The sequence below is a fragment of the Balaenoptera physalus genome (genome assembly GCF_965194825.1).
Source record: "Balaenoptera physalus genome assembly, chromosome: 18".
Classification (NCBI taxonomy): domain Eukaryota; kingdom Metazoa; phylum Chordata; class Mammalia; order Artiodactyla; family Balaenopteridae; genus Balaenoptera; species Balaenoptera physalus.
The window spans coordinates 80,439,617-80,464,514 of NC_138899.1; the positions used below are offsets into that span (position 1 = coordinate 80,439,617).

Below are 24,898 nucleotides of genomic sequence, written 5' to 3' on the forward strand. Positions count from 1 at the left end.
CATGTCGCCATCATTTTTCTTTCCTTATCTTCAGGTGCCAGGAGATTTTTTTTAGGCTTATCTGATACTTTTCCTACCCCTGGAATCTGCCATTTCAAAATGGACCAAATCTGAATATAAAAAATAAGAACCTTCCAACACTAAGAGAAAACATGGCTGGATGATCTTACAACCAGGGAGTGAGGAAAGCCCGATTAAAAAAATTTTTTAAATGGATGTGACATAGACAGTTAATAGGGAAAAAAAACAAAAATGGCTTATAAACATATGAGAAGATGCTTACCGTAATTTATTTAATGCAAAGTAAAATTACCCTGTAGTATCAAAAGTCTGAAGATATTTTATTGTAGAGAAATAAGCAGCCTCATGCATTGCTTGTAGGAGTATCAAAATGGTACAACCCCTATAATTGAGTTTGGGGAAAGCAGACAGATTTACTTTCAGTCCAGTAATCGCACTGTTAGAAATCTACACTGAAGATAAACTTCCACAAGTAAACAACACATGCATAGGGTTATTCATTGCTGCACTGTTTGCAACAGCAGAAGATTGGAGACAACCCAGATGGCTATCAATAGAGGCCTGGTTGTATAACTGGAACACCCACACAGTGGAATACCATGAAGTGCTTTAAAAAGGAAACAATGGTTGTCTCTGTGTACTAATGTGTAGTGATTTCTAGGGTATAAGTGAAAAAAGCAAGGTGTAGACCAAGATATTTAAAGGAAGAAATTAGAAATACATACTTACTTGCTTATTTTGCTAAAAGAAGTAGTGGAAGGATAAAACAAACACTAATAAAAATGATTATCTGGGGTGAGGGGGTGAGGAATGAAAGCCCGGCCTTTCTGAGTACCTTTTTACATAGTTTTTTTTTAACTTTTAAACATTTATATTTGTTACATATCCAAAATAAAAATAAAACAGGGGTAAAAGCAAACTGTAAAATTTGAAATCATGAAACAAATGAACTTAATTTTATGAAGTTGGTACTATAACTACACAGAGGAAAGAATTCTTTCTAGTGAGTTTTGAAAGTAACACAGGACTCCTTAGTTGGATGTAATTTAAAGCCAAAACAGAATAAAATTAAAAAACTGCAAAGAAATCTTAAACTAGTATGTAGTTTTTAAACTGTTTTATGTATATTTTAGGATAAACTGAATAAATAAGTAAATTACTTAGGAACTAAGATTTTCATTGTGAAAGTAAAGAGATACAAATACAATGCCAAGAAATTAAGAAAAAAACTCTGTAATGTTCTATTTGAATTGGAAATATCAGTGTGAATATAAATATAAATGTATAATACTCCTTTTGTAACCCAGAGGGCCTAAAAGCAATGAAACTCCAGTAGCTGTGAGCACGCTGAGAATTCAAAGCTTGGTTTCTAAATATCATTAAAAGAAACCAGTGGCCCTTGAAGAAGTGGCTAATGTCAGGTCCAGGGGAGGAAGATATAAAATGAGCCTGGGACATCTTGTGCTGTGCAAGGAAGTGCTCAGAGACTAATGGGATGATCAGGACGCTACAGGAGTCAGCTGGAAGAGGCATTAGCCAAGTGAGGCAATTTGAACATAAAAATAACGAGTGTACTTGATGACACATCTAGTAAATAAAATCCGTAAGTTTCTGTATTGATATTCAAGAAGAGAAAAACTAAATTTATTTGCTAACAATGGAGGTGAATTTTAAAAATTTATTTATTTATTTATTTATTTTTGGCTGCATTGGGTCTTTGTTGCTGCACGTGGGCTTTCTCTAGTTGCGGCAAGCTGGGGCTACTCTTGGTTGCAGAGCGCGGGCTTCTCGTTGCGGTGGCTTCTCTTGTTGCAGAGCATGGGCTGTAGGCGCAGGCTTCAGTAGTTGTGGCACACGGGCTCAGTGGTTGTGGCTCGCAGGCTCTAGAGCACAGGCTCAGTAGTTGTGGCACACGGGCTTAGTTGCTCCGTGGCATGTGGGATCTTTCTGGACCAGGGCCCGAACCCATGTCCTCTGCATTGGCAGGCAGGTGCTTAACCACTGTGCCACCAGGGAAGTCCTGGAGGTAAATATTATACCAAATTTTTATTCTGAAAATGGGTAATTAAAGGGAAATAATTATATTTTTGTACTGCCTTTTTAGAATGATTCTAGTTCATCTCCAGTGAGGGAAAGCTCTTTACAGAAGAATGCCAGCTTAAAACTATGGAAGTAAATAATAGAGGGCTTTTAATGGTGATTTTCTAATTCTACAAAATAATAGATTCAGGCAAGGCGTATCAGTGATGCTAAAACCGTTAGGGGAAGAAGATATTCACATACCCGTAATGTTTTACTCCACAAAAGATTCCACGATTGTCAAAGTGAAAAATGGACCTTTACAAAGGAGACATTTGGTGGTCACTGCCTTACCAAATGGCCCAAACGTAGCATCACTGATAGTGACAAACTTAAATAATGTGTCTCCTGAGTATCTCCTTAAATACTATACAGTACCCAGATGAGTATTCTTGTCCATCCTCTCCCACCTGCTCCCTCAAATTATACTCAAGCCATTAGACTTTGAATGGAATGGTAGGAGGAGGAAGAGGTTGGGGTAGATGAAGAAGTGAAGGACACCAAAAAGAAACAAAGTCAGAATGTAGCACATTTCACAAGACATATGGCCTCTTCTCTTCAAAAAGTCACTGTCATTTGGGATTCTGGGAAGATGATGGTAACGGTTTATTATTTTTGAGTCTCCCCCAAATCACTGCATATAAACAGAACAACTTGAATTGTATCTACAACAAAACCAGTTTGCTAGAGAATGGGGATGAGCTTTAGACAGCCCAAATGACCACAGAGACAGCAACTTAAACTATGATATGAACAATAAATATGTATGTATGTTCTTATAGACCTAAGTGAGAAGGGTTATAAGTAAGAGAAAAATATAATTTGTAATGGTTATTTGCTCTAACAAATTAGATATGGTACAGCTATTAGAGAATGTAGAGCATATATGCAACAAATTATTTAAACCTTTCAGTAATCATATTACTGGCAGTACTAATGGTCTCATTGATTGAAATAATATCAGGCATCTTATCTGACCACAATACTATGAGACTAGAAATCAGCTACAAGAAAAAAACTGCAAAAACACAAACAAGTGGAGGCTAGAAAATATGCTACTGAGCAATCAATGGATCACTGAAGAAATAAAAAAAAAATATGGAGACAAGTGAAAACAAGAACACAGTGATCCAAAATCTATGGGATGCAGCAACAGCAGTTGTAAGAGGGAAGTTTATAGTGATAAAAGCCTACCTCAGGAAACAAGAAAAATCTCAAATAAGCAACTTAACCTTACGAGAAAGGATGAGAAAAACAAGAACAAAACCCAAAGTTAGTAGAAGGAAAGAAGTCAAAAATCAGAGCAGAAATAAATGAAATAGAGACTTAAGAAAATAGAACAGATCAATGAAACAAAGAGCTGGTTCTTTGAAAATATTTTTAAAAATTGATAAACCTTTAGTCAGACTCATAAGAAAAAAAGAGAGGGCCTGAATCAATAAAATCAGAAATTAAAAAGGAAGTTAAAACTGACACCACAGAAATACAAGAGATCATAGCAGATTATTACGAACAACAATATGCCAATAAAGTGGATAACCTAGAAGAAGTAGACAGATTACTAGAAGTGTACAATCTCCCAAGGCTGAACCAAGAAGAAATAGAAAATATGAATAGGCCAATTACCAGTAATGAAATTGAATCAGTAATAAAAGAAATCCCCAACAAACAAATGTCCGTGACCAGATGGCCTCACAGGTGAATTCTACCAAATTTGAGAAGACGTAACACCTATCCTTCTCAGACTATTCTAAAAAACTGCAGAGGATGGAGTGCTTCTGAACTCATTCTGTGGGGCCAGTATCACCCTGATACCAAAACCAGACAAAGATACCACAAAAAAGGAAAATCACAGGCCAGTATCACTGATGGACATAGATGCAGAAATCCTCAACAAAGTATTAGCAAGTCAAATTCAACAATACATTAAAAGGATCATTTACCATGATCAAGTGGGATTTATTCCAGGGATGCAAGGATAGATCAGTATCCACAAATCAATCACTGTGATACATGATATTAACAAATTGAAGAATAAAAACCATATGATCATCTCAACAGATGCAAAAAAAGCTTTTGACAAAATTCAACATCCATTTATGATAAAAACTCTCCAGAAAGTGGGTACAGAGCGAACATACCTCAACATAATAAAGGCCATATATGATAATCCCACAGCTAATATCATACGCAACAATGAAAAGCTGAAATCATTCCTCTAAGGTCAGGAACAAGACAAGAATGCCACTCTCACCATTTTTATTAAACATAGTATTGGAAGTTCTAGTCACAGCGGTCAGAGAAGAAAAAGAAATAAAAGGCACCCAAATCGGAAAGTAAAACTGTCACTGTTTTCAGACTACATGGTACTATACATAGAAAATCCTAAGGACCCCAGCAAAAAAACTACTAAAGCTCATCAATGAATTTGGTAAAGTTGCAGGATACAAAACAAATATCAGAAATATGTTGCATTTCTATATAGTAACAACAAACTAACAGAAATTAAGGAAACTTGCATTTACCATCGCATTAAAAAAAAAAAAAACAAAACCTAGGAATAAACCTACCTGAGAAGGTAAAAGATCTGTACTCAGAAAACTATGAGATACTGATGAAAGAAATTGAAGATGACACAAACAGATGGAAAGATGTATTATTTTCATGGATTGAAAGAATTAATATTGTTAAAATGACCATATTACCCAAGGCAATCTACGGATTCAATGCAATCCCTATCAAAATACCAAGGGCATTTTTCATAGGACTGGAACAAATAAGTTTAAAATTTGTGTGGAGACACAAAAGACCCCAAATAGCCAAAACAATCTTGAGAAAGAACAGAGCTGGAGGAATCACGCTCCCTGACTTCAGACTATACTACAAAGCTACGGTAACCAAAACTATGGTACTGGCACAAAAACAGACACATAGATCAACAGAAAAGGATAGAGAGCCCAGAAATAAACCCACTCACTTATTGTTAATTAACCTATGACAAATGAGGCAAGAATATATAATGGGGAAAAGACAGTCTCTTCAAAAGTGGTGCTATAAAAACTGGACAGCTACATGTGAAAGAATGAAATTAAAACATTTTCTTGCACCATGTACAAAGATAAACTCAAAATGGATGAAAGACCTAAATGTAAGACCTCAAACCATAAAACTCCTAGAAGAAAACATAGGCAGAACACTCTTTGACATAAATTGTGGCAGTATTTTTTTGGATCTGTCTCCTAAGGCAAAGAAAATAAAAGCAAATGTAAACAAATGGGACCTAATTAGGGGACTTTCCTGGCGGTCCAGTGGTTAAGACTCTGCACTTCCACTGCAGTGGGCACAGGTTAGATCCCTGGTCAGGGAACTAAGATCCTGCATGCTGCGAGGTGTGGCCAAAAAAAAGGAAGGAGGGGGACTAATTAAACTTACAAGATTTTGCACAACAATGGAAACCATCGATAAAATGAAGAGACAAGCTGCTGCATGGCAGGAAATATTTGCAAATGATATGACCAATAAAGGGGTTAATATCTAAAATATATAAATAGCTCATACAACTCAACATCAAAAAAAAACCTGATTAAAAAATGGGCAGAAGACCTGAATAGACAGTTTTCCAAAGAAGACGTACAGATGGCCAACATCTGGCACATGAAAAGATTCTCAACATTGCTAATCATCAGAGAAATGCAAATCAAAACCACAGTGAGATATCACCTCACACTTGTCAGAATGTCTATCATCAAAAAAACCACAAATGACAAATGTTGGCAAGGATGTGGAGAAAAGGGAGCCCCTGTACACTGTTGGTGGGAATGGAAATTGGTGCAGACACTGTGGAAAACAGTATGTAGGGTCCTCAAAAATTAAAAATAGAGCTACCATATGATCCAGCAGTTCTACTCCTGGGTATATATTCTAAGTAAATGAAAACACTAATTTGGAAAGATACATGCACCCCAGTGTTCATAGCAGTATTACTTACAATAGCCAAGATATGGAAGCAACTTAAGTGTCCATCAACAGATGAATAGATAAAGAAGATGAGGTATATATATTGCAATGGAATACCACTTCATCATGAAAAATAATGAAATTTTGCCATTTGCAACGACATGGATGGAACTGGAAGATATTATGCTTAGTGAAATAAGTCAGAGGAAGATACTAAATGTTATCCCTTATATGGGGAATCTAAAAGAAAAAAACTAGTCAGTATAACAAAAAAGAAACAGATTCGGAGATATAGGGGAACAAACTATAGGTTACCAGTGGGGAGAGGGAAGGAAGGAGGGGTAACAACTGATGGAGGATTAAGAGGTACAAATGACTATGTATAAAATAAATAAGCTACAAGGATATATTGTACAGCACAGGGAATATAGCCAATGTTTTATAGTAACTATAAATGGAGTATAATCTTTAAAAATTGTGAATCACTATGTTGTACACCTGAAACATACAATATTGTAAATCAACTATACCTCAATTTTTAAAATGCTGATTTATAAGTGGATCAAAAAATTAAATGGGATAAATCTAACAAAATATGTGCAAGGTTTGTGTATTGATCAGGTAAAATCTAAAGTGAAGAGATATGCTGTGATCATGGAATGGAAGACAATATTATAAAGATATCAGTTCTTTCTAAAGTGATCTATAGAGTCAATACAATACCAGCCAAAAATCCCAGCAGGCTTTTTTTTTTTTTTTATTCAATAAGATGAGCTTAAAATGTATATGGAAATGCAAAGGACCTAAAATAGCCAAAACACTTTTGAAAAAGAAGCTGGAGGAGTCATACTGTCTGATTTCAGGATTTTCTAAAGCTGCTTGGAATCAAGTCAGGGTGGTGTTAGAGTAGGAGTGGACTATAGATCAATGGGGCAGAATAGAGACTTCAGAAATAAACCCTTACAAATATAGCTGATTAATTTTCATGAGACGATCCAGGGTAACTCAGTAGAGAAAGTATAGTTTTGTTGGCTAACGATATTGGAACTATTGTCCATCTCTAGGCAAAAAAATTAACCTCAATCCTCACTTCATACCATATATTTTTAAAATCAGCATTTAAAATCTATTACAGACCTAAATGTAAAACCTATAAACCTTATAGAAGTGAACATATGAGAAAGTCTGTGTGACCTTTGGTTGACAAAGATATAGAGAAGAGCCATCTTTAGAACTGGAAATTTTAGAACTGAAAAATACAATAGCCAAATTAAAAAACTCATAAAAGTCTGCTCAGTAGCAGAATGGAGAGGGCAGAGTAAAGAATCACTGAACTTAAAGATGGAATAAAAATTACCCAGGGTGAACAACAGAAGAAATTAAACTGAGAAATAAAGATGAATAGATCATCAGGGACTTGTGAAACTATTTAAAAAAAAAAAAATCTAAACTGTGTGTCATCAGAGTTCCAGAAGGAGAGAAGAATGAGAGTGTGGCTGAAAAAGTACTTGAAGGAATAATAGCTAAAATTTTTGCAAATGTGACAAAAGACGTAAACCTACAGGTTCTAGAAGCTGAGTGAATGCTAAACAAGATAAAGAAATCCATGCCAAGACACATCATAACCAAACTTGTGAAAACTAAAGACAGATAAAATCTTGAAAACAGTGACAAAAGTTTACCTTACCTATGGGGGAAAATTAGAACAACAGCAGGTTTTTCATCAGAAACTGTGGAGGCCAAAAGGAAGTGCTATGGCATTTTTCAAGTGTTAAATGAAAAGAACTGTCAACCCAGAATCCTGTATCCAGCAAATATTCTTCCCTCAAGGTTGAACGTTGGCAATTACAGATTGTCAGCACATCCTTACACTATAAGTATGCAAAGCAAAAACAGGATGAAGGCAGTTATAATGGCTTTCTCCTCACATGCTTCTCACTTGTCAAGGAAGAAAAAGTTTTTTCCACCATAACTTTTCCTTTTCCGAAGATGTATCCATTAGCCAGAACTGTATCACATGGCCACAGTAGATGCAAAGGATGGTGGTAAAGTGAGAGTATCTGGGATTTTCAATCTCAATTAGTGGAGAGTAGGTGAGAAAAGGGGGCAGTTAAGTGGAGAAGAACATGTGGCCAGCTCTCAGGTTCACATAGAAACTTAAATTTAGATTAATATTATCTGCAAATGAGATTATACATGGTCACTGACATGATTGAAAAAAGGACATTCATTATACCTTTACAAGGCACATGTAACCATTAGTATGTGTAATGTTTTTTATAGTTCTGGCTTTATCATCAAAAGAACTTTTAAAACTATATTGGGATCCTCAGAAAATGGAATATCCCTCTGTGAGGCCAGAGGCTCTGCAGACGGCTCAGCGTTCGTTGTCCCTAACTGTCCTTTGTCTGTGTAGTCGGAGGGGCAGCTAACAGATCCTGGGGGCTGGTTCCACTCCGCCCTGTGCCAGGCATTGGTGACTCAGTCGTGTCCCTTCCTCCAAGAAAAATCTGGAAGGAACTACAGATTAGAAACTAGTAATTACATACCAGTGTCAGGAGTGTTATGATAAGGGAATTATATAGTGCTGTGGGAATGTATGCTAAGGAGATTTATTTACCCCACTCCTGTGGTCAGGAAAGCCCTCTTGACGAAGTAGTTCTGGTCATTCTTGGTTTGTCTAGCTTTGTTTTTGGTATGGAACAGTTTTGTTGTTTCCTGTAGTTGCGTGTTGTCCTAGTGGGAAGTTGGAAGAGGCAGCCACCAGAAACTGTTAGCCAGATGCAATTTAAATCAGAACTCTGCTCTGACAAGTGTGATCACACAGTATGTTATCAACTTTTGATCTTTACTAATGTGATTACTAAAAATGGTATCTTCATGTAGTTTTACTTTGGATTTCTGTTATGACTGAGGTTGACCATCTTTTTTATGTTTGAGATGTTTGTATTTCCTTTTCTGTGAAAAAGTGGGTTGTTTAAAAAGAAACTCATTGATTTGTAGGTACTCTTTAAACAGAGAAATTAGTTTTTAGTCCATAGTAAGAATTGTGAGTATTTTTTCCTAGTTTCTTGTTGTCTTGTAGTGATTTTTTTCGAGCATTTGTTTTTACTTTTATGCAGTCAAATATATCAATATTTTCCTATGGCTTCTGTGTTCTGTGTCATACTCTGAAATACCTACTCAGCTCCAAAAGTGTATATATTTTAAAATTTCCCTTGTTTCATGTAGTACATGCATGATTTTGTTTTTATTTTTATTTTTTGCATTTAAATCTTTGATACATTTGGGATTTATTCTGACCTGTGTTGTGAATCTCAATGGTAACTTTTTTCAACATGGCTACCCATTTATTCTGATGCTATTTATTGGCTCTGTCCACACTGATTTGAAATCCCATGTTTATCATATAGTGAATTCTCATATGCATTTGGTTCCATTTGGGAGCTTTCTGTTCTGTTCCAGTGATCTATTTATTCATGAGCCAGTACAACTGTTTCAATAATTGGGGCATTTGTAATATTTTTAAAATACTGTGCTCTAGGATTTGACTTGACAAGTGCTACTTCATTATTCATCTCTTTCAAAATTTTCCTACTTCATCATGTAAGTTTATTTTTCCACAAATGAACTTTGGAATCTGACTACTTAAAAAATAAAAGCACTTTTATTGAGATGACACTAAATTTATAAGAATAACCTCAAGAGAATTGCCATTTTAATGATGTCTCTTCTATGTAAGAATATAAGCCTTTCCACTTGTTCAGATTTTTATTAGTGTCCCTCAGAAACATCAAAATGTTTCTTTTTGTATAGATCTTGCTCAATTCTTACATTTACTCCTAGGAACATTATTTTTTTAGGTGGCTTTGTAAATAGAACTTTCTTTTATTATAACTTCTGCATAGTGATTACGTGTATATTGGGAATCTACTGATTTCTGTATATCAGTTTCTGTACACTATCACCTTTTACTTATAATAGTTTTGCAGTTGGTTTTCTTTGACTATAAAAGAAGGTAGTCATATAATCTACAAGTAGTGATACATATGTCTTCTTTTCAATTTCTATACAATTAATTTATTTCTCTTTTATAATTGTGTGGCTACTGTAGTGCTTCCCAATCATTTCATATATGGCACCTAATGAAAATTATATTTTTAGTAGCGTACACTAGCATAAAGGGGAACTGCTTTGTGAGGCCAGAGGGGACCAGCCCAGGGTTTAACTACCCCAGACCATACCTGAATGACCTAAGATGGGCTGGAAAAAGCCCTATGCCTCTCTGAAACAATGTTTGGAAAAAAAAAAAAAAAAAAGTAATGATCATGAACCTGCTTGCTATGTTCCTGACTTTAGTGGGAATACTTCATTGTGTTTTCTCATTAAATTATGTTGGTTTGGGGATTGAGATAGATATATTTTAGTTTACTAAGGAAGTATCCAGATACTCCTATTTTATCAAGAGATTTTAGTCAAAAATGGATATTGAATTAATAAACATTTCTTAAGCATTGTTGCTGTATGCCAGGCTTTGGAACTAAAACACTGAATAAAATGAAACACACTCCAGGAAAGAATACAAGTCCAAATACACTTGAGTTAAGATTTTTTTTTTTTAATTAATTTTATTTATTTATTTTTGGCTGTGTTGGGTCTTCGTTGCTGCGTGCGGGCTTTCTCTAGTTGCGGCAAGTGGGGGCTACTCTTCGTTGCGGTGCACGGGCTTCTCATTGCGGTGGCTTCTCTTGTTGCAGAGCACAGGCTCTAGGCGCGCAGGCTTCAGTAGTTGTGGCGCGAGGGCTCAATAGTTGTGGTGCCCAGGCTTAGCTGCTCCACGGCATATGGGATCTTCCTGGACCAGGGCTTGAACCCGTGTCCCCTGCATCGGCAGGCGGATTCTTAACCACTGCACCACCAGGGAAGCCCTTGAGTTCACATCTTATCTACACTGCATGTACTAGCTCTGTGACCTCAGGGACGTCCTTTAATTATTTTGAGTCTTAGTTTATTTATCTGTAAGAGGGAACTAATGATAACTGTTAGGGTTGTTATGGTTCTAAGACATGATCCCACACTAATGCAGTCCAGCAGGGTGAGACAGACATGTCAACAAGTAATTGCGAAAAATGAGGTGGTATGGTAGAGATGGAGGGGTGAGCAGCGTTGAAATAAAGGAGTGACCCGCTCTGCCTAGAGTGGGACTCAGGAAGGCTTTGCCAAGGAGGGAGTGTATACACCGGGTCTTGAAGGATGAATAGGGGAAGCAACAGTGTGTGAAACAGCCTGATGTATTTAGGAAACTGCAGTTTTTTTCAGGATAATTAGACCGTGGGTATGGGCAAATGACAAGAGACTGGAGAGGCGGACAGATTGTAGATCACAGAGGGCCTATAGTGTTTGCTCCTCTGAAGATTGTGGACTTTTTTCTGTAAGTGACTGGTGGGTGTTGATTTGCTGGTGGTGAGGATGTTGTTCAACTGCAAGTAGAGTTGCTTTAAGCTATCGCATTTGAGAAGGTCCTAAAACAAGGCAATGGGAGAAATGGGAGGGGGAGGCGGATGTGAAGAGACTTAGGTAGTAGAATCAACAGGACCCAGAGGCCATTGGACTAGCCAGAGCGGAGGAATAAGGAGCAGTTCCCAGGGTTTCAAACTAGGAAGAAAAGTGCTCTAAAAATTACAGGATAAGTTCCTCTTTTTTTTTTTTCTGTAGAAAAATAACAATGTGTTTTGCGTGTAGCTTTTACAAAAAGTTTGGTAAATTACATCACAGACTACTTAATTAAGTGCCATAGGAGTGCCATAGAGGAGAGTTCCACTCATTCTGTAGGTAGCATTAAGAAAAGAGCTAAAGAAAACATCATAACTATAATCATATTGATACGCTTAAGATTAACAAAGGTCTGAAGAAAAATTTTAATCTGATTGCAATGTTTATGATAAAGAATAATTTGAATTTTAGTGTTTCCATGGTTTTTGAGTGTGCAATTCTGAATTTGCATTATTGTTTACATTTTACAACGAAATTTTATGTTTATGAAAATGATATTAAGGTGAATAGTCAACCTGAAATAAAGTTTATATACAAGTGTTTAAAGTATATTCACTGTGTTTTCTTCTATTCTAGTTACACTTTCTGGAAATGGAGAAAACGGTAAGGCACTTTTAACTTTTACTCTCAAGTTAAGTAGACTACTTATGGTATCTTAATTACAACCCATATACTTGTTATTTAGTGATGACTGTGTGTGTTTTGGTTTCCAGAAAGAAAATATATATTCTTAAAGCTTAAGTGATTAAAAGGAGATGTGTTATTAGATTTATTTTTATACATTCAGTATTATTCTCATTTGTGTTATTTATGTAAATTGAAGTTGCTGTTATTTTGTAAGGCATCTAGTACCCAAACTTCTCTGATGTATTTATATACATATTTTTGCCTTGTATATTCTTCAGAACTCTTTATAGTAGCGGTTCAAAGATTTTTAGTATCAGTTCTAGCTAAGTTTGAGGAGGAGGTGTTGTTTCATGACGTCTAAATTTTATTGGTGGTTCTCTTGTTTATGCATTTGTTTCAAATAGTACTTTACTACTCATAGTCATTTAATTAAGTAACCAGACTCTGAATTTGTAAATTGTATTACTAGTTCATTTTGAAATGGAATTAAAGTTTTAATGACTAGTCAAAGAGACAGTGTCTAGAGAGAAAAATCATTACTCAAAATTTTATTGAGATAAAAGAAAATTTTAAGTCCTTTGAGATCAAATTTCAAAAATAAAATTTGATTTGAGATATGAAAATCCAGAGGGTTTCTAAAACAGTTGAATAGTTAGGAACTTTTTTTTTGTGGTGGTTGTTTTTTTGGCCGAGCTGCGTAGTTTGCAGGATCTTAGTTCCCAGACCAGGGATTGAACCCGTGCCCCCTGCAGAGGAAGAGCTGAGCCCTATCCACTGGACCGCAAGGGAAGTCCCTAGAAAGTATTAATAAATATTCTTATTGTTGAAAATAGAAGGCATTAAGCATGTAAACCTCAAGTTGACTTTGGATCTAATTTCTCAGTAACAGAATAAATATAGACTCAGTCTTGCTAGGCTTGTTTTTCTTGCTTAAAATCAAAACTGTTTCCTGTGTGTTGAAAGCACAGATATAGAAAGCAGAGAATTTCTGAAGTTCTTACAAAAGAACTTTTAACTTGGATCATTATGTCTTGGGGCTATTTTCCCCATGTCTTTCAGAGAGTCTTTCAGTAAAGTTTTTTGTTTGCTTATTTGCTTGTTTCTTAATTCAGTTACAGGTGATTTTTGAGTCAGACTTTTTGATTTATAGGTTCAGTTTTTCTTTGAACTTTGATTCAATTTGATGAGTTAAGCTTTTACTTTAAGTATTACTTCTAACCAATAGTTTATAGCGTATATATGGGATTATTAGTAATCACACTAATTTGAACTTATTTAAAAACAATATTTCCTGTTATTATTTATAATTTGATAACTACCGTCTATTAAGTGCTTACTATATTCCAGGCAATATACTAAGAGATTTATTTTATCTTTTCTTTCTTTAACTGAAGGTTAAGATTTTTTAAGGCAAAAACCATGTGTTTTTGTTCTTATGGAGAGCAAAAATATTCTAAAAAATTAAATGTTTAAAAAATGTTAAAGTATATTGTTCTATATTCTAGCCTTAGTTGTAAGTAACTCAATGATTAAGAAGTTTAAAGTTAAAGTAACCAAGCTATGCAATAATATGTAGATGAGGATTGACAAACTTGATTGAATATGCGGGCAAGGCAATAATATAAAAAAGTGAAATGAGCTAGGTGAAGATAAAATTGCAGACTTGATAAATGGTTTCAGTGTTGGTGTAACAGGAGACTGAGCTCCAGCCTGTTTTTCCAAAGGAGAAACAAATGAAGGGATGCTATTGAATCCATTGGTTAGACCATGGGGTTTAGCCTAGAGGGAGCTCGAATAATAGAGAATGCAGATTTTGCGAAACCACAATTTTCAATGAGGATGACAATCAGTTTTTGTGAAAGTGAAAAGAAAGCATATTTGAGAATAGAAGGAAGTTGTGGTTAGGGCTTCATCTTGGCACCAGATGTTATCTCTGAAGTAGGATGTGACCACTAAGATAATAATTTAAAAAGCGGAGGAAAATTAGTTTAGATATGACACAGTGAGAAAGACCTTGGGTTTTTATCAAGCATATATGGGTTTGAATTCTGGCTTTATCATTTAGTAAGTAAGTAACACTGGGCAAAATATTAAATTCTCTGAGCCTTCGATTTCACATTTGTAAACTGAAAGAATACCTACGAGACCATTGTGAGGGCTAGAAATAAGGTAACGTTATATGTCTTCTAGTAGACTTCCAGTAGGTAGAAGGGCTGATTTGAGTAGCTATAGTTAAAATAAATATGGTTACTAGGACGTTCCAGAGTTTTAGAATGCATTCATTAGTCATGTAGATGGAGCTATTTCCCAGGAATTTCATAGCCAACGGCGATAAGAAACGGTGAGCCACATATTTTACGCTGGCCACTGAGATGGATTGGAAGCAAGAGACTGGAAGGCAGGGGCGCCCATTGGCTTGTGCAGTGACCCAAATGACATGAGCAACAATTTAAGAACTGTTGCACTAGCAGTGAAAAGAATGAGAAGTTTACTTTGAAGGAGATTTTAGGAGCTAGAAGTTGAAGTACGCGCTCCGTGCTGATTAGCCAGCCATGCGTTGTGAGGGTCATTGAGCCCTGGCTTCCTGCATCAGTCATCTGTGTGTCTCAGGGTTCTGTTCTGTTAGACCAGGCATGGACCAGTATAATTGCAGAAGAAAATGCTGGGGTCCAGCAAGTTGTCAATTTTGTATCATTATTTTATGTGAAAACATTTTTTAAAAACCAAAAACATAAGGAAAAGTAACCTCAGACCAAAAGAAGGACAGTACCTCAAATTGAATTACATGTTAGTTTTATAAAAACTTCACTACATTGTTCTTAATGTTTCTCATTAAACTGCAGACCAGTGAAAACTTCTATCAGTCTATATACTTGGGTAACACTGAAATAGGGAATGCACAAAAAGAACCAGTTTTTGAGAAGAAGGAACTGCTATACTTGGACAGCAATGATAATAATAGCCAGTATTTATTGAGGATTTATTATGTGTCAGACACTGTTCTAAGTGTTTTGCATTTATTAACTCATCAGTATTAAGCAGCTAACCTAAAGGAAACACATTAAGTGCTTTAATTGAAGTCTGAGTAAATTATTTGGGGAGATAGTATGAAGGGATAATAAATTCTGAAAGTAATGGAGGAGGCTTTTGGAAAAAGTAATATTGGATCCGAACTTTAAAAATGAGTAGAATCTCAGACTTTTATGCTCATCTGTGCTTTGTTTTCTTCAGTGAGTTTGTGGTGCTGCATTCCAAACTGAAAAAGAGTTTAAGCACTTGGTAACTAGTTCTGGCTTCTTAATGGAAACCAGTCCCACTTCTTACAGATAGAAAAACCACAGAACACAACAGAAAGTTTTTAGTTATATCAGTGAGTGAATATTTGGAGATAAAGATGTTGGAATGTTACACTAATCCACTTAGGAAACAGTTATGGCAGAAATTCAGAGTGGCTAAAATTTTTTCATTACCTTGTGTTGAAAAGGACAATGGAATTTAGGATACCTTTCCTGACAGTCCAGGAATTGAGTTGTTTATTTTCAGTATATAGTTCCTTGGATTTAATGTTCATAGTGAACATTAAATAATAATTTTTAAGTCATTTAAAATCTAACTTTTAGGAAGTGCTTTTGAAGGAGGTGCTCATAAGATTTCAGCTTAAATCTTCAGCAACTTAATGAAATCAAATCTCATCTCAGAATACAGTCTTTACTTATAAACCAGGCCAATAACCCTTAAATGCAGGAATAGAATGTTTTTTCGTATCTGTAATGTTAACGTCATGCAGATGAAGGAGTGTATATATTTGATGTTTTTAGTACATTTTAATTAAATTTTTTATTGGATCGAGCCTCCTGACCCTAAATATTGTGTTTTAATATATAATGCTTTTTCCTGTTTTCACCTGGATTCAATGAAATGTTATTTGTTTTTATTTACCAGGAAAGGCCGTTGTTTACCTTGTGGCTTTCCATCTGTTCATTGTTATGTTTGTATGGTCCTATTGGATGACAATTTTCACGTCTCCCGCTTCCCCCTCCAAAGAGGTAAATTTAATGTTGGTAAATTACCAAATGCTTTCACTAATGATGGAATTATTTTCCCTGTGTTGCCTTTGTTAAAACTTTATTACATAATGCATTTGTTCTGTTTTCATTCATAAATTGCTTGGTAACTCTGCATTGTGAGTGTGAGTCATCAGCGTATCCCTCAGATACAGCCCACTGACGTAGCATCGTAAAAGATGGGTGATGGCGCTAAGGTTTAGCTGTGCTAATATTCTTCTGCCCTGCTACGCTTTCTTAAATTAAAGATGTACTTTATGTCACTGGAGTGAATAATCTTAAGGGACAGAATTGAGTTAGGAAAGTAGAGTTTATTTTTAGAAACTCTCAACATTTATTTTTTCTCAGGCCTGAACAAATAAGCTGCAACTAAATAAAGTGTTTTGATTGTGGGAAACAAATTGTCTATGCTGTGGCTTGTCACACCTAGTGTGGCTGGTGTTTCTTCTACTTGGAGGTTCCACTTGGAAATAATATGAGTGCACATTTATGTGGAGTAAAGCCGAAGACCACTATGTCTCTTTTGCCTTGATATAGCTGACTGAATTCTCTTCACCTAAAGTTTAGAATAACTAGATAGATAAGAATATATATTCTAGAGTTAGGACTGCCTGAGTTTGATTTTCTGCTCTAACACATTATTTAATCAATCCAAGGCTTAGTTTTCTGTTTGGAAAGTGGAGCTAACAGTCATGCCTGTCTCTGTAGGATGCCTGTGAGGATTAAGTGAGATTCATTCACGTAAAGCTCTTAACATAGGACCTGCCATATGGTTAGCACTCAAATATTAGATGATGGTAATAATGTAATTGTTTCCCTTTGTATTAAATTCATCAAAAGCCATTAAAAATTATAGACGTATGTTTAAAGATATCAGCTTCCATTTAACTTTTTATAGAACATATATGCAGAAAACTCTACATGCCATAAATGTACACTTGACGAATTTTCATGAACTGGACACGTGAGTAACCAGCACCCAGTTCCAGAGGCAGAACATGACTGGTTTCCCGTGAGCCTCCTCACACGCCTCCCAGTTACTGCTGACGAGACACCGCTCTCCTGCTCCCCCGACCCCTACACACCCAGTAGCATCCACTGGCTCTGCCTGGTCTGCACTTCACGTGGATGGAGTCACACGGGACGTGTGCTTGCGTGTCTGGCTTCTTTCATTAACGTTCTCTTCGTGTGCCATTCATCCATGTTGTATACACTTGTGGCTCCCTCCTCTGCTGTGTTATATAACACAGTTTACTTATCTGGTCTACTGTTGATGGGCATGGGCCATTGGGCAGCTTGCAGTCTCAGGCTGCTACACATAGGACCGCCATCAACATTCTAGCACATGTACGTACATGCATAGTTCTTAGGGGCAGATGCCCAGGAGGAGAATTGCTGGGTGCTGCACGTCCATTCAGCAGTAGTGGGTAACGCCAAACTCTCATTGCCCATTGTTTGTACTGGGGCTTTTGTTTTAAGGGATAATGTAAACCACTTATCACGGTTACTGTTTCTTCAAATATATTCTTCAAACATTTGCTAATAATTAGCCCTTAAAGTTATATTACAAATTGCCATCCATATCTTAATCTCTTAAGTTGAAAAGGACCTAATTTTATCTAATCAATTACTAGTAGTGATGGCTGTTGGAAACATAGCATGTGTGAAAGTAAATAGTTTTTGTTACAGGAAATAAAAAATATAATAACAAAAACAATTGGTAATACTTTTGAGAAGCAGGATAGTACAGAGGTTCAGAACTCAGCCCCCAGCTCCAGACCGCCTCGTCTGCCTCATGCCTCTGCGTTTCTAGCCGCGTGACGTTGGACACGCTCCTTAGCTGTCTGTACCTCAGGTACGTCCTCTGTGAAGTGAGGATGGTAGTCGTATGCACCTTATTGGATTGTTGTGTGGGTTAAATAAATTAATCATACGTACATGTGATTGATGGTATTTATAATAATATATAATTAATGCTATAGGGAAAGTGCTTAAAAGAATGCCTAGCACATAAGTGCCATCTAAGTTATTTTTTTCTTTTTTGGTTGCTGTATTTGCAGTGTTGTACCCATTTAGCATTTAGCCCAGTGCTTGACTAAGCCTTTACGTCCACTCCATCCTTCACGCTCCCCTGTTCCTGTAAGTTTAACTGTAAGTGTGACTGACAGCCTGTGTCCAGTGGCCCTTCTGTGGCACGATCTGCCTTCCCTGTCACGGACCTCGTCATCTAGTATTGTAATTGCCTGCTTACCTGTATGCATCACCTTATTAAGTCGTCGGGTGTTTAAGGGCAGGGATCATTTCTATCATGTTCTCCACTATATCCCTCTCCCACTCTCTGGCACATAGTGGGCATCAGTAAGTATTGAAGAGATTGATTATTCAATCATGAAGGGCCAGCTAAGCTAGGCTGCAGTGACAACCAGAACAGGAATGTAAGATTATCTTTCTGAATAAGCTTACTCTGGGCTGCCTGAGTAGCTCTTGATAAGAAATTGCATAGTTGTGAGACAGGTGTTCATGACCGCATTAAAAGGACTCTAAATGTAGAGGCTTGAGCAACACTTCAGGCTTGGATCTAGGGGGATTGGTTGGGTCTAAAAAGCAAAAACTATACATTTTTAGGGAAGTTAAGTTATAAAGGTAAGCATTTTTTGTTCATTCTTTCAGGCAGCAAGTATTTACTGAGCATCTGCTCTTTGTCAGACTGTGGTGGGCTCTGGGAATAAAAAGAACGAGACAAACATAAAATGTTATAAATCGTGATACATTTAGAAAAAGAAAGCGATGATGTGGCAGAGCATAACAGTAAAAGCTATTAGGAAAAAAGCTATTTTAGATAGTGTAATCAAAGAAATCTCTGAAGATGTGGTATTAAAGCTGAGACCTTTATAAGTTATCTCTTCCACTAAAGGATAAGCTTTTTGAAGGAAGGCTTTTTGTTACTCACTGCTGTATCTTCATTGCCTAGAATCAGACCTAGTATATAATCGATTGCTAAATACTTGAATGAACGAATGGTAAGGAGGAAGCAGCATAAGAAAAGCTGGTAGGCATCTTCCATCGCTAAGTGTCATCTTTCTAAAAAGAAAATATGGTTCCGTCGCTTCTCTGGCATTCCTGCAGAGGTTGCCAGTGGGCTGGTCATTTGCCTGGTACACAGACCCTTCACGAGCTGAAGTCTTACTTCATGTCCATTGCTTCTTCCTGGAACTCTGTATTCAATTAGTGTGTTGCCCTGAATATACTATTTTCACCTCTTTGTGTTTTCCATATTGCTGCTGCTTTTGCCAAAATTTTCTTTCCTGCTTTGTCTTCCTGGACGATTCCTGTTTATCTTTCTAAACCCCATTTAGGTATGACTTCTTCCAAGAAACTTTCATTGACAGCCCTCACCCCTCCCGAGGGAGCTTTGATCACACCTTGCAAAGAATTGCTGATTAGTAATTTGTAATTCTTTGTTTACATGGTTAACATTCGTACTGAACTATAGGAATGTGTTTTTGAATGCCAAGGCTGTATTTTTTATTCATCTTTGGAGCCCTGGTACCTGGGACAGTGCCAAGCTCTTAATTGGTGTGTAACAGATACTTAAATTGAACCATTTGAACACTAAATTTAAGATAATGTCACTTCATAGTTTGAATTCTGTTCAGTAGTATTTAATGAAAAATAGACAGTAATAATTTCAAAACTCTAGTTCATTTTAAGTTTTGTTCCATTCCTCATCTAAAATCCTGGTGTCTCTTGAGATTTTCATTTGGTTTAAGCTTTTCATAATTTATAACCATAGTTCTTACGGAAAAGTAATGATTTTGAGGCCTGGCTAGAAACAGTTCAGCCCAGGAAAATTCTGTTCAGATTTTACAAGGAAACTGTAAAATTTGATTAGAGCATCTTTTTTCCAAATATATATTTAACGTTATACCATATGATTTTTATTCTCTGTTTTGAATGTTTCAGAGATGCATCATGTCAGGGAAGAACTTTCTAGCAAGTTACAGTTCTCTTAAAAGAGAATGGGCTGTCTTACAAAGTAGGAAAGTATTTTTGTACCTGAAAGTATTCGAGGGGGTGGATCTCAGAAATGTCTGAAAATTCCAGCCTGCCTGGGAGTTTAGATAAGTGACCTCCAGAGTCTCAACTTTAAGATTGTGTGCAATTTTTTCTGATTTTTTTCTGTCCTGTTCATATGTCCATGTTACTTCTTGTCCTTTATAAGTAAATTGGGGATTTCTTGTGTGCCATCAAGATTTAGTTGTATGAGCTAGGCTAGGTAATCTAAATGGACTCTTCTACTTCTTAAGCCATCGTGTTTTGGTCAGGTTAGAGTAACAAGTCTGTAAAAAGAAAGAACACGTATTTCACATTAGCAACACAGAGGGAAACATACTAGCGTAGAACTCAAGAGACTTGTGTTTTTATATCAGCTCTGCCAGTAACTCTGCAGCCTTAGAAAGTTCCCTGAGCTGCTTGGGATCACAGTTGCCTCACCCCAGAGCTCTTAATCCTGCCTGTGCCGCACTATCACCCCGTTTGTAACAGAAGAGGCTGCATCAAGAAGGCCGTGCCGTTATTGACAATGAGGCATTGAGAGCGTGGAAGGCGTGGTACTTGAGTTCGCAGGTAGACCAAAATACTCAAATTTTAAAAGATAAAGTTTTAGTCATGACTCCTTAGACCTTTTCAAGCAAAACCCTGTAAGTAAATAAAAATTGAGGAACAGTATTGTTATAGTATGAACTATGATCAAGGGCATGTCTAGGGCCGTTTTTTTGTTTTTTAAATCTGTGAAATAAAGACCAATAGAAACTGAAAAAAAACTCCTGGTTACATAAAATAGAGGCATAAAACTGAGGTCCTTGAGATGCTGGGATGACAAGAAAAGAAGAGCGACTGAACAAGTCCTTTGTAGGAAAATGCTATTTAAAGAAATAGGCTGGAGGCCGCCCACGCACGGGAATTAGAACTTCAGAAGTGGAAACTGGAAACAACTCTATAAAGGAAGGGTTCTCCTTGAGAAAAGGAGATGGTGCTTACCTTGGCAATCCTTAATAATTCTGGAGAAAGCACCCTGATTGATTAGCTTTTTAAAAGCAAAAACAAAGTAGTAAAAGAAGGACTTGTTGTCCTCATTGAGAAATTTGGCCAGAAAATAGTAGGGCCCCATGCCTGTGATTTAGCCTGTTACGCGAAGCAAGTGACTCTTTGGACATCCTTCCATATCTCTTGATGCTAACTTTCAAACACCAGAATTTTTACTAACAGAAAATATATATTAAGCCCTTTTTGATGGGAAAAGTTAATCTTCTCTGTAAAAAACAAAAATGCAAAAAAGATTTAGTTCATGTTCTTTGCCATCATTAGTATGGAGGGCAAATATTTCTCAATCTGTCAAAGGTATGTGGTTTTGTTAAAATGTGCTTGATTTAGCTTCCTAAACAAATTCGAAGACAAGTTTTGCCTTTATAGAAGGAAATATTTTTGTTTTTTCTGTTCTGGATAAAACTTTGTTTTTCTGAGCCTGATAGTTAATAGTCATGGGATTAAGAAGAATTAATAGTTATTTCTCCTTTTATAGTTCTGCTTGTCCAATTCTGAAAAGGAACGTTACGAAAAGGAATTCAGCCAAGAAAGACAGCAAGAAATTTTGAGAAGAGCAGCAAGGGACTTACCTATCTATACCACATCAGCTTCAAAGAGTAAGAAAAACAAATCTTCAGCTTTTCTTCCCAAAGAATTTTTAAAATATGGTAATTTTTGCCAAGATATATTTGCATGATTTGACTATTAAGTGGATATTGTGGTTGCCACAAATAGCATCTGTGGGAACAGGATTTTCATGTGTTGTGTATCTTACATGGTATTTCAGATAACAGGTATGTACATATGTCGATATAGATTTTTTAAATGAGTTTATTTATTTATGGCTGCTTTGGGTCTTCGTTGATGCGCACGGGGGCTACTCTTTGTTGTGGTGCACAGGCTTCTCATTGCGGTGGCTTCTCTTGTTGTGGAGCATAGGCTCTAGGCACGTGGGCTCAGTAGTTGTGGCTCATGGGGCTTAGCTGCTCCGCGGCATGTGGGATCTTCCCGGACCAGGGCTCAAACCGTTGTCCCCTGCATTGGCAGGTGGATTCTTAACCACTGCGCCACAAGGGAAGTCCCCTGATAATAGATTTTTTAAGGGGCTCACTTTAATGTGGATCTCTTTTTTCTGCATTTCTTTTTTTTTCCCAACTCAATCTTCATGGGTAAAAATTTCATGTATAATTTTTAGTAAACCATCATTTGGAAATCCTGGTTTGCATTTGAATATTTTGTGTCATCACTGAGTAATTTTTTAAAAAATCAAGAATGTGCTAACTTAGAATGGGGAGAAATAAAAGACATCAAGGGGAGGAAGCTTGTTCAAGGTTATAAAGCTAGTATTCAGAGAGCCAGAATTTGAAGTCAGGTTTGTCTGGTTCCAAAGCCGTGTCTGTTCCACTGGCCCTCTTGACGTTTGTGACTGCAGCAGCTTCCTTTTCTCAGGGGCAGAGCCTTACTGATAGGGATGGACCTGTGAGCGGCCAGACTCGTCATTTAAGTACAGGAAATTGTTTTAAATTATGTATTATACATCTCACTAATTCATGCAAATACCAGATAATGGTGATAGCTAACAGTTATTCTGACCCAAGTTCTTTACACATACAGACTCATTTAAACTTCACACCAGCCTGTGAGGGAGACACTGCTCTCTCCATTTTACAGACGAGGGAACGGAGACAGGTTAAGTAACTTGTTGAAGGTCATACAGGTAGTCATACAGGTAGTATGTGAAAAGGTGCTCTGCCTATAGAACCCCTATGCTTCTCAACTCTGAGGGGAAATAAAAGGAGCTTTACCTTTGTGTAATTATGTACACATTCTGACTTAAGAAAATTTAAAATTTGTGCGAGATTTTAGGAGGGGATATTTGACCGACATTTAAATTTTTCATGCATTTCATATAGGCACACCTTGGAGATATTGTAGGTTCGGTTCCAGACCAGTGCAATGAGGTGAATATCACAGTAAAGCAAGTCACATGAACTTTTTGGTTTCCCGGTGCATGTAACCGCTATGTTTACACTGTACTGTAGCCCGTTGAGTGTGCAGTAGCATTATGTCAGAAAAACACATACATACCTTAATTTAAAAATACCTTATTGCTAAAAAATGCTAACCATCATCTGAGCCTTCAACAAATCATAGCAGTAATATCAAAGATCACTGATCACAGATCATCATAACAAATAAAATAATAATGAAGCTTGAAATATTTTGAGAATTACCAGAATGTGACACAGAGACACAAAGTGAGCAAATGCTGCTGGGAAAATGGCACCAGTAGACTTGCTCGATGCAGGGTTGCCACAGACCTTCAATTTGTAAAAAAACAAACAAACAAACCAAAAAAAACGCAGTATCTGTGAAGCACAATAAAACGAGGTATGCCTATACTATCCCTTTGCATAACCAATATATTACCGTATAGAATGAAAACATGGATTTCAGATCAAACCCCAGCTTTTCCATTGCTAGTGCAATGAGAGTCACTTAAACTTTCTAAGCCCTGGTTTCCTCATTTTAAAATGAGAATAATAGTCTCTAAATCTCTGGAAGTATACATAAATGAGACAAGCACTTAGTATAGATCTCAGTGTACAATAATAAATTTTCAGTAAATGAGAGCTTATTTATTTATTTATTTATTTTTAACGTTTATTTATTTTTGGCTGCGTTGGGTCTTCATTGCTGCCCACGGGCTTTCTCTAGTTGCGGCGAGCAGGGGTTACTCTTCGTTGCAGTGTGCAGGCTTCTCATTACCGTGGCTTCTCTTGTTGCGGAGCAAGGGCTCTACGCGTGCCGGCTTCAGTAGTTGCAGCATGTGGGCTTCAGTAGTTGTGGCGAGTGGGCTCAGTAACTGTGGCTTGCAGGCTTTAGAGCGCAGGCTCAGTAGTTGTGGCACACAGGCTTAGTTGCTCCATGGTATGTGGGATCTTCCCTGACCAGGGCTCGAAGCTGTGTCCCCTGCAATGGCAGGCAGATTCTTAACCACTGCGCCACCAGGGAAGTCCGAGAGCTAATTTAAAGTAATCCCTTTTTATATTCAATTATAAAATGTCTAGTTTACAACAGTTGTTAGTAGCTGCAGTTATGTAGATTAGATTTTTTTTTTTTTTGGCCGCACTGCGGGGCATGCGGGATCTTAATTCCCTGACAGGCGAGCGAACCCGTGTGCCCTGCAGTGGAAGCGCAGAGTCCTAACCACTGGACCGCCAGGAAATTCCCTAGGTGTTTTTAACCCAAAGTCCCAGGATTTCAGAGAATTAATGAAACCGTGAGATTAAACACAAAATTTTGGGTACTTTTTGAAGTAGCCTATTCTTTTGATTTTCAGAGCAGTACCTATGCCCCAAAGAGTTAAAAGCTGCTAATGTAAAATCTTTACCCTTAAAGCTTTATTACTTTTCATTAATTTTAATGGCTTTCCACTACTCTGAAAAATACCCTTCGTCTGTTGAATAGTGCACCAGAATTTTGCTGAGCACTTTATGGTGATTACTTAT

At 36.8% G+C, this 24,898-nt stretch overlaps 1 protein-coding gene across 4 annotated transcripts in view; it reads left to right on the forward strand.

Annotated features, from left to right (window-relative positions):
* Positions 1–24,898, forward strand: part of ZDHHC20 (zDHHC palmitoyltransferase 20) — a 70,750-nt gene that overhangs the window by 14,001 nt on the left and 31,851 nt on the right. For 3 of the 4 annotated variants that reach the window (XM_082435141.1, XM_082435138.1, XM_082435139.1), the window contains exons 2-4: positions 12,187–12,213; positions 16,180–16,283; positions 21,883–22,054. In XM_082435141.1, the coding sequence (XP_082291267.1) occupies positions 12,187–12,213; positions 16,180–16,283; positions 21,883–22,054 (303 nt within the window). The remainder of the gene's footprint in view (positions 1–12,186; positions 12,214–16,179; positions 16,284–21,882; positions 22,055–24,898) is intronic. The other variant, XM_082435140.1, reaches the window with a different exon arrangement.